General features: G+C 49.1%; 1 protein-coding gene across 2 annotated transcripts in view; it reads left to right on the top strand.

The window, feature by feature from the left end:
- PHF24 (PHD finger protein 24) overlaps positions 1-6,476 on the top strand; it is an 8,524-nt gene extending 2,048 nt beyond the window's left edge. The window contains exons 3-7 of one of the 2 annotated variants that reach the window (XM_027769813.1): positions 2,874-2,952; positions 3,258-3,463; positions 3,765-3,925; positions 4,183-4,281; positions 4,610-6,476. In XM_027769813.1, coding sequence (XP_027625614.1) covers positions 2,874-2,952; positions 3,258-3,463; positions 3,765-3,925; positions 4,183-4,281; positions 4,610-4,706 — 642 coding nt within the window. In that variant the 3' untranslated portion in view covers positions 4,707-6,476. The remainder of the gene's footprint in view (positions 1-2,873; positions 2,953-3,257; positions 3,464-3,764; positions 3,926-4,182; positions 4,282-4,609) is intronic. The other variant, XM_006143218.1, reaches the window with a different exon arrangement.
- The last annotated feature ends 4,316 nt before the right edge of the window (positions 6,477-10,792 follow it).

The following is a 10,792-nucleotide window of genomic DNA, read 5'->3' on the forward strand; positions in this document are numbered from 1 at the left end:
CCGCAGGAAACCTCAGTCCTGAGATCCTCACTTGGCCAACTACCTGACTTTTAGAAGCATCTGTTCTTCATCTCTGAAGTGGTCATTATGTGACTCAAAAGAACAAAGTTCTATTGATTCAGAACTTTGCAAATTATATATCAATGCCTTCCAACTGTTAATGAAGGACAGATCTAAGATTTCCATTGAAAACCAGATCCATATCCATTTCTCGCCACACCTGAAGAGAGTTCATCTTATTGATCTGTTATCCTGCAGATACCTTCATCATTCACTGACTTCGGAGTATGAATCAGCTCTGCTGATTCCTCTTTTTCTTTCCTTTCTTTTCTTTCTTTTTTTTTTTTTTTTTTTTTTTTGCCTAGAAGAAAGCAGAGCTGTAAAACTTTCAACAAACAACTCTTCTCGATTAAATGAAGTATAGAACTATTATTTTCAGACACTTCAACGCAGCAGTTCCTGCTCTACAGATGACCTTCTCTAGTTCTAGTCTCCACCCTCTGGCTGCCAGCATTTTCACCCACAGTGACGGCTCTGCAGTGCCCTGCTCATGTGGAATTGGGTTGACGGTATTTGTTCCCAACCCACGGGAATGCACTGGTCTCTTCCCAGCTTCCTGTAACCTATGCCATCCATACATCACTACCACCCCTCTCCACCAGGCTTTACCAAAGATTTCTTCCAATTCTTCCCTTCCCTTCACAGCCAGGCTTCTTAAAAGAATTTCATCACCTCCTTATGGCTTCTCAGCCACCTATAATCTGATTTCTGCATCTGCCATTCTGCTGAAGCGGCTCTTCCTAAGGTCACTGTGACCTCCAACCTGTCATCTAGTGACCTTTTCTTACTTCACCTCTCTGAAATATTTAGCACTTTCTTATCCTCCCTTATTTTATTCAGATGTTCGCGTATGTGTTGTGAAAAAAAAAAAAATTTGGAGAGGTTTTTGTTATAGGGCACGTGCACTCACCAGAAAGAGAGACAGAAAGCGAGAAATCACCCCCCAGGGGCATGGCCACGCCACAATCCCTTCTTCTCCACGCTCCTCTCAGGATCTTGGGCCCGCACACACACGCACCCAGCGTGAGTTTAAGGTACCAGGTCCAGGACTCGAACCGCAGTCAGCTACATGGGAGTTCAGCAACATAGCCATTACGCCAACTGCTGGTCCCTGTTTTATGAGAATTATTACCCAAGATGGAAACTAGAGAAAATAGAAGATCAGTAAAATCCCAGCACACTTGTGAGACCTCTGTGGGCATTACCTCCTGCACTGTGCAACTGCCTTGTTTAGTATCTAGTACCCTCTCTCTCCTGGTTTTCCTCCCACCTTCTCTGCTTGTCTTTCTCAGTGCCCTTAGTTTCTTGTCTCAGTCATAAATGCTGGTGTGTCTCAGAGTCCTGTTGTTAAACTCTTTTCTCACTGTATACCCCCCTCTTTGGGTGACTTTATCCCACAGCCACCATCTAAACACTGATGACTCCCATCTATGTGTCTAGACATAAATTTCCTGTCTCTTAGACTTTGTATCTTGATGTCTCATAGGTACTTCATGCTCAAGGGTCCCCAAAATGAACTCATTTTTCTTTCAAAATCTGTTCTTCCCCCATTCCTTCTGTTTTGAACAGTAAGACCACCCCCCAGTTACCAATCCCAGCTGATTTCTCTCCCTCATCCCTCATATCCAGTGAGTCAACAGGTCCTATTGATGTTACCTGTAATATCTCCCCTGTCTCTCCCCTTGTTGCCATTCTCATGTTTTCATCTAGCTGCTCATCTCTTCTTACTGTGCTGTTGCAGCAGCCACCTAGCTGCTCTGCATACCTCCAAATTCTCCATTTCCATACAGCAGGTTGGGATCTGACCATGCGCTCCCCACTTAAAAACCCTTCCAGGACTCTCCTTCGCTCTTAGAATAAAGGCTTAATTTGAAGGGCTCAATAAAGGGCATTTAAGGTGCTTCATGGTCAGTCTCCTGCCTACCTCCCCTTCCTTATCTTTTATCAGTCCTCCCTCCACTCCCACACGTGCACAGTTTCCAGGCAATGACCTGAAGAGTTTTCTAATACTACGTCCAGCTCACAGTGCAGCACCCCACCGTGATACCCAACAGAGTGCTTATGGGAAGGTGGTTCGAGTTCCCTATGAAGTCTCCAAGTGAACACTCATAAAATATCTGCTCTTGTTCTTGGCCAGCATTTCAGGGGAAAAATAACCATCCACTGTAAAAAATCTTTGATGGTTTAAAAACTATATAGTAATGTTAATAAAATAAGGTCTCTGTTCATTTGGAATTAAAGCCTCTATGGTACCACAAAAAATTCACTTGACTTTGGAAGTTTGGTCGTGACAGCATTTCTTTCAAAACCATTTTGAGGTTATTTAGAGTGGTACAACCCACCAGGAACAGAGCTAGAAGTAACCTTTTTTTTTTCTTTTTCTTTTTACTAAAATACTCTTTGAGCAAAGCCTAACACAGAAGCCAGATACATAAAATAGGTCAAAGTGGAGCTACTCTGGCTGTCAGAGTTAGGGATTCACAGCCCTCCTACTCACTAGCCTCCTATCCCCTGCAGCTGCTTCCTTAGGCACTTCCAGGTTAGCTCAGATGATAGTTTGAAAACCACTATTTTAGTAAAATGAATTCAGAACTAGAGTCAGGATATCTGGGTTCTGGGGAAGTACCAGGCAACTATGAGCAGGTCCTTCTTCCTTCCCAGGCCTCAGTCTCCTTGATTACGAATGGGAGGCTGGGAATAAATGACCTTGAAACTGTCTTCCAGTTGAAATTCCACTTCCATCCCTCCTGTTGGCTTTTCTTTCTTACCGGTCTATGTGGCCACTGACTCAGTGCTTCTTTTTTTTTTTTCAGGACAACCTTAACTTGCTGCTTACTGAGGAGGAAATGTACAGCCTCACAGAGACCTTTCAGCAATGTAAAGTCATCCCTGGTAAGGTTGGTCAGTGCTGCCAGGATGGAGAGGGGCCGGGCAGATTTTTCCTTCACACTTTACAGTGTGAGCCATGAAAGGAGTATTCCAGGATTTGGGAGGTAGGGGTAAACGGGTTCTTGTTTCTGAATTATTGGCCAGGAAAGGACCTGCCCCCACCACAGCCTGAGTTACCTCTGGCTATAGAAGGCAAAAACTTGACAAGAGCTATGGATGTGGGGGCACTGAGGGTATCCTGGAGGGGCATGAAAATGCCACAAAGCTGAGGAATGGTGGGCATGGCCAGCATGGGGTGCTTCCCACAGACTGCTCCTTGACGCTGGAGGACTTCCTGCGCTACCGCCACCAAGCAGCCAAGCGCGGGGACACCAACAGGGCCCTGAGTGAAGAGCAAGAGGAGCAGGCAGCCCGCCAGTTTGCAGCCCTGGACCCTGAACACCGAGGCCATGTAGAATGGCCTGACTTCTTGTCACACGAGTCCCTTCTGCTTCTGCAGCAATTGCGTCCCCAGGTGAGGGCCAGTTGTGGTCAATGTCCCTGGGATGCTGGGTGACAGAGGCCTGAGAAATATGGCGGGCAGGTTGAGAGAGCAGTGGGTACTGTCTGAGCAGGGGCTGGTATCAGAAATAGACTCAGGCTCCATCCAGTGACAAGTGATCCAGGGCCCAGGCCAGTGAAACCCAAGGAAGATTGATCTGCACTGGATGCAGAAAGGCTCTGGGCACCTGCTCGGGCAGGTAGAATTCTCTGTGGCTTAAAAGTTTATAAGATAGCTTCATCTCCAAAACTTTAACTTGTTTCTTTTCATTCAGAACTCTCTGTTGAGGCTTCTGACAGTCAAGGAGCGAGAACGAGCCCGAGCCACCTTCCTGGCACTGGGCAGTGGAAGCACCATCAGTGAGGCAGAATGCCGCCGTGCCCAGCACTCTTGGTTCTGCAAACGCCTGGCAGAGGCTCCTTCCTGCAGCGTCAGGTCTGCTCCTTACCAATACCTCTTCTCTGCCTTTGTCCATGCCAGCAGTTCTTGGCATGAAGGGAACCTCTGGCTTCTCCTACCAACAGCAAAGCAAGGATCCTATTGGCCGGGGCATAGGGTATCCTCAACTCTAAACTGTGTTACCCCATGTCAGAAAAGCCTGCAGATATGCATCCAGAGCCATGGGTTCACCAGAGTTTGGGAGGGAACAGGCTTTTCACTCTCCCACTCCTAACTGTGTGTCCTGTACTCAGCAGTATTAGCCACGTGGGTCCCATAGCAGACAGCAGCCCAGCCAGCAGCAGCAGCAAGAGTCAGGAAAAGGCCCTGCTGCCTGCAGAGGAGGAGTGCAGGTGAGTAGGAGCTCCTCACTGGGCTGTCTGTACGCCCTGCACCCTCTCAACACATACACACTTAAGAGGGCACTCCCTACTGCCACCCTAAAAAAGCAAGTGCCCACCCCAGAAATCAGGCTCCCAGAGTGCACATTTGACTCCAGAGCCCTAAGGCCGGCCAACTGGTCTGCTGACTTTGAAGCAGGCCACCTGCAAACATGTCAGACCCAAGCCGAGGCTTCCCTAAATTCTGCCTAGCCTGATCCATGCTGCCACCAGGATCAGGTCTTATAAGCCTTCAGACTCTACAACTACCTCACAAACCTGTTCTTTGCTCCCACTTCAGATTCGTGGACTGGCCTACCTTCCTACAGGAGAACGTCATCTACATTTTGGCTGCTCGCCCCAACAGTGCAGCCATTCACCTGAAACCCCCAGGATAGCGTGGAGCAGGGAAGCAGTTCAGAGACAGTGACATCCTCTCCCTCTTTTCCTTTCTCCCTTCCCCCACCAACCTCTGGCACTGAGACTCATTGGGATGGGGCACTGCCAGCATCTTAAGTTGTCACTGAAGTCACCGTTCTCACAGCAGAAGCAGTAGCTGTGTTGCCATAGGGAGATGCCCTGGGGGCTGTGGCAGCATCTGCTCCTGGACCACCCCCTGTCCTCAGCCCTCACATCAGAGACTGATCATGCCACTACACACATATGTGTGTACACATGCATATAAGTACATGCCCACACCTAGCTGTCCCTTCATGGAGTCCCTGGTATAAACAAGGAGGTCTCTACCCACCCCTTCTATTGGCCAGTTCTGATTTTCAATATACACATCTCTGGCCAAGTGATTCTGTCAATAAGGGGGCATAGCAGACTCACATGCCTTCTTGGAAATGCTAACTGGCCTCCTCTACCCTTCAGTGGTGAGTCACTGTCACTAGTAGGTGTGTACTGTGAACCTCAGGGGTGCTGAGGTGGGAAAATAGTTGAAAACCACGACTTCAGGTTAGCCTGTTATTTATTTAAACTTCAACTCCTGGTGACAGAGAAGGCAACTACCCTGTAGAATCCTGATGGGAAAAGGGGGAGGTAACCCCTGCCAAAGACTCGAAATTCTAGGACTCTCTCAGCCAAGTCACCCAGATCCAAAAGTCTTCAGCAGAACAGTGGAAAAAAAAACAAGGTGAGACTTTCCGGACTCTATTTTTCAGATAGCTTATGGCTCAGAGCCCAGCAGTCCTGAATGGAACAAACATTCTGAACAGATATACAGCACTCTGCATTAGATGCTTCACCAAGAGAGACCAATGGAGACAGGGTCTGCATGGAAGAGGGAGGAGAGGGCTCTTTTCCATGGTTCCAGCTCAACTCCACTGTAGACGAAAAACTATGCCATCATGTGGAGAACAGAGCCAACTTCTTCCACAGCCCAAGAAAGAGCTGCTCTGAGTAGGGACTCCTTTCAGTCACCCTGACTAGGGGTCTGGGGCTTAAGAAGAGGATTTGCATCTCAGCTGTCAAGCAGAGAAGGTCGTGCTAAAGCCTCACACAAGGCAAAGGTTGGTCCTTCTCCACCAGTGAGATGAAGCCCAAGTTGCTGCTTTTCCCCACTGCTTGCTTTAGGTCCTTCCCCACCAGGTTGAGGCCTGGACTTGGCAAAAGAGGACTTTGTGGGAAAACAGAGGCTGCCACAAGGACACTAAGCCTGGCCTCCAAGCCCCAGCCCCATTTCCTAAGTGCTCAAGTTAAGTAGGCCTGTGTCGTGGGTCAGCACTGACCCTGGGGTCCAGGTTCTGTGTTTCTCTTTTTAACCTTACAACTTACATGTAGCCAGGTATGACTACCAAGAATTATTCAAGTGGAGGCAGAGCTCAGTCATGCAGAAACTAACATGCCTCCATTGCTCAAGGCACTTAAACTAAAGTGGATGCTTACAGAAGGAGCATACCACTCAGTGTTGAGATGCTCAGAGAAGAGCTTAGAAGAGCCCTGAATAGTCTCTCCTGTAGAACTGCCTGACCTAGTAGTAGGGTGATAAGCTGCTGTGGTTACATTTTTTAGGACTGAAGTGAAGCAGACAGGAGACAAATCTGGGTTCATATGTATGGCCCTGGACATTTCAAAACCCACAGCCGGACCAGCCTGGTGTTAAGGCAGCCGGATCCTGACATTGAGGTTCAACTCCTGGACCTAGTGGCATGAGAAATATGCTGGGCATCTGTGTCCAAAATTCCTAAAGGAGGGAGGGATGGAGGAGAGGGGATTGTGGAGTGACCATACCCCGTGGGGATTGTTTTCTCACTTTTCCTCTTTCTCACTTTGTCTCCAGCAAACACACACACTCCTCGGCAATTTAAAAAAAAAAAAGCTTTTTGTAAATACTCCTCAGCTCTACTCCCAGGACCAATCAGTAGGATGAGTCAGTATTCAATACAGTCAAAAAGAAAAGAAGCACATGACCCCTGGGCCCAAGGACGGCATCTGAAATGGCAAGGCCTGGGATTTTGCACTAGGAAGACTGAAGCACATTAAACACAGGGGCTCTTGCTTATTCTAGTGAATCACCGTCTTGGCCTTGGGCTGCTGGATCTCAGGGCATTTTGAGACCACCTCTGGCCTTTGAGAGCTGAACAGATTTTCTCTCCTGCCTCATCAGTCACAGGGACTGAAAGTCCATCTTCTTATTGCCCGAATCTTCACAGATCAAGGTACTGCCTACCTCTCTGGAGCTGCTGCTTCCAGTTGTCTGTGGGTGAGTGGTGAGAGACCGTGGGCTGGATCAGCCTGGCTGTAGCCCAGGGCCTAGTTAAATGGGCCCCATAGTTCTGCCATGAGAGCAGACCCATTTGGGATCACCCCTCTCCCCATTCTAGGTCAGCAAGCTTCCTTCACGGGGACCTGCTGCACAGGGCCTGGGAACACTGCCCCCAGAAAAGAACACAGTTCCAAGTTCACAAGAGTCCTAGGAAGCAAAAAGCACAGAGGAGCTTGCATTCTCTATAAGTGTCCAGCTTTTTACCAAAAGGGAGTTTCCATTGCTTCCCTAGTTCAGAGTTGCAGAAACCCCTCAACACCCCACTTCCAGAATCTCCCTTTGCAGTGTCCTAATTCCTGGAGCCCTCTGCAGTATTTATGGAGATGTCCAAACCTTTATAAACATAGTAAGGCTCATTTCCTTCCTTCTTCAAGCCCTTTCATCACTGTAACTAAAATTCTGTCAAGTACAAAAATTGCTGACTGGCTCTAATAGGGGTAGGAGAAAATGTTTCAGCCTTGTCTTGGCTGTCTCAAATTAAAATCAATGCTTTTCCCAAGTTCCATCTACCCCACACCAACCCCCAGGCTTGGGTTCCATACATGCTTCTGTGAGGACCACTTGCCCTAAGCCTGTTTTCTCACTCACCTCTCCCCTATGCTCAGATTTAAATGAAAGGGCATCTGGATGACACAGGAACTGCAGGGACAGAGGGTCAGCTGAGGGAATAGTTGTGGCCACATCTCCTCTCCAAGTATACTTGACTTTGTCTCCTAAGATCAGTCTTCACCAACAGGACATTTGTGCAGTGGTCACTAAAGTATCCCAGGGCTAGAGCACTTCCCTCCCTCCTGGAGACGGCTCCAGTTCTCAGTGCCCTTCCCTGGAGGACGCCTGCAGCAGAAGCCATAAGGACATTGCCTCTTTCAGCCCTCAGCCCAAGAGATGGGCTGGCAGGGTGGACACCTGCCCTTCTGATCCTAATGCTCCCAATGGGATGACACCCAGGCCTTGTGTAAGTGGCCAAACCTTGGGGTCCCTCCATTCTGATTGCCAATATGGAAAGCACAGGATCAAACTCCCTGTGAAGAGGGCACTTCACTGGGGAGTAACCCCCAGGGTTGTGCCCAGGTCTTTTAGCCCAAAGCACAGTGTCAACCATTGCAGGGATCAGCCTCAGTAAGAGTGGTGCCAGGAAACCCTAAAGTCAAGAGAGAAGCTGTCTGGAAGGGCCAGTCATGAGCACCCCAGAGCCAAGAGTAACCTCTAGGCAGAGCTGAGAACTGGTAGGAGGGTAGTGATCCTGCAAGTATGTCCCTTTCAGACCAGCAAAGTAAAGATAAAAACATATTTGGCACTAAAAGCCAGAGCAACCTTGATGCCAGAATTTCAGGACATTCTGGCAACATCTGCAATTATAGATGCAGTGGAAGAAAATTATTTTTACGGTGGAGGAAAATTGCTCCTTTTTCCATGCCACTTGGTTTGAATTTTCCCAGGATCTCTGGGTCCCTTGCTGCAACTCAGACAATGGAGAGCTCTTGAATGGGGATAGTAATGCCCCTATCTGTTCCTAATGATTCAGCCCTGGAGTGGGGCGGGACCAGGCATTTCCCCTGCTGTTGCTTTCCTGCCACCACTATTTTTTGGCAACCTTGAAAGGAAATAGAAATGAACAAGTTACAGAATTTCCACTAGACCCAACTAACACTAAAGGAAGGTTTCTGGGCCACAGCATCCAGTGACCCAGAGCATGGAGAGGGGGTCAGGCCTAGTCTGTGCAGGGGAATAAGAAGCTCAATCATGTTCCAGTTTGTATAGCACTGAGTTGGCCTGACCACAGAGGGGAACATCGGTGTAACTAGGAGGACCACAGTGTAGCAAAGGCCTTCAAGCTTAGCCTCCAGCCACTTAGTGATGGCCTGGGATCTGTCTCCCAGCCAAACCCTGGCCTGTGAGGAGACCCCAAGAGCACCCGAGTTACAATGGGGGACCCACTGCCTCCTGGACCCTCATACCTTTCCTGTCTGCTTTTCTGTGGAAGGTAACTTGACAGTAAGGTGAGGGGAACAGCCCCGAGCCATCTTCCCGTCCCTGCAGCTGCATGCCCCTCCCTGTGGCTCAGCCTTCACAGGTACTCCAGGAGGAGCAGATGCTCCCAGGGGCTGGGCCCAGCGGACATCATAATAAAGAGATTGTGATGCTGTTTCTGTGTCCTCTTTTCTGTTTGGGGAACCTGCCATTTCTGTGTCTGAGAGTAAGACCAATTTCTGGGTCTAAGTTTAACGGGCAAGCTGTGAAACACCCCCTCCCAGGAAGAAGCCAGTGCAGTGAGGATCTCTTTCTAGAGCTTTCCTGGCCCTAACTTTCCCAAGAATCAAGTGAGGTGGGGTAAGTGGACCACACATAGGGGTGCAGGTGTTCTCTTTGTTTCCATGCAGAGGCAGGGGGAAGAAGCCAGAGCATCCAAAGAAACTGAGGAAAAGGTGATAAGGTTTCCCAGCCTGTCTGCTTTGAGTTGTCTCCACTCCCCTGAGGGCCAGTTTTTGGCACTTTCCCCAGTTGCTGCTAAGCTTCAGAGTAGGGAACTTAGCTGGCAGTTTTCTCCCGGTCTGGGCCCTCCCTGGCCTGGAAGTTTTCTCCCCACCTTAACAGATCATTTTTATGTGGTATGATAGGATTGGAAAAAATAAGATCTGTGGAAGCAGAGAACTATGGGATCCCTATTTTACCCCGTCTTCCTGGTGAGAACAGAGTCAGTTCTTAGAGGTGAGAAAGCATCTCTAGGCTGCGAATCTGATGCAGATGCTGTCCCTCAGAACCCATAGGCAGTCCCAAATACAAATACAGCTACCATTTTGAGCACCTCCTAGGCACCCAGCAGTCCTAAGTGCTATGCATAAAGTAGTCTTCAAAACGTCCCTAGAAAATTTGTGTTACAGATGAGAAAAGTGAGCAACAAAGAGTCCCACAGGTAGGCATTGGAGGAACCGGGCAGTCTGCCTTCAGCACCCGTGTTCTCAGTCACTTGCTTGTGCAGCCTGTCAGAGCACTCGAGAGCCACTGCTGTGTGGTTTAGCACCTCCCTCTCCACCCCTGAGAAGAGACAGACAGACAACCAGGCTTGTAGCCACATTAGGGGTTTCTCACCACCCACACGACTCACCCAATCCACTTGCTGGGATTCCTGAAGGTTTCCCATGGGGGTCCGTCAGACTCAGAGGCAGCCTAGTGAATTCCTCCACCACTTCTTTGTATCTCCAGGCCATGAGTCTGAGCTTGGGAGAAAAAGAGACAAGGTCTAGGCCTCTTTGGACCCTAATAATAAGCAAGATTCCCTGCCCTCAACCAGCTGCCCTGGCTGACTTCAGATCTTCCTAGGGCTGTTCCTCCCAATGCCACTTGCTCCCAGAACTGACTGGAGTCTCAGTTCCACACCAATCTACCCACCCTGCCCAGTCTAGCTCTAGTGCTCTAGTGCTCTCTCTCTCTCTCTCTTTTAGAGGTTTTTGTTATACGGTGCATGTGTTCACCAGTGAGACAGAGACGGAAAGTGAGAAATCACCCCCCATGGGGATGGCTGTGCCGCAATCCCTTCTCCTCCATTCTCCTCTCAGGATCTTGGGCACGCACACACATGCACCTGGCGTGAGTTTAAGCCACTGGGCGCAGGACCCGAACCACAGTCGACTACATGAGAGTCCAGCGACATAGCCATTATGCCAATTGCTGGTGCCATGCACTCCCTCTTTATCCCTAGGGAAAGTCACTCCC

This window comes from Tupaia chinensis, unplaced genomic scaffold, assembly GCF_000334495.1.
Source record: "Tupaia chinensis unplaced genomic scaffold, TupChi_1.0 Scaffold000093_1, whole genome shotgun sequence".
In the NCBI taxonomy this organism is placed as follows: Eukaryota; Metazoa; Chordata; class Mammalia; order Scandentia; family Tupaiidae; genus Tupaia; species Tupaia belangeri.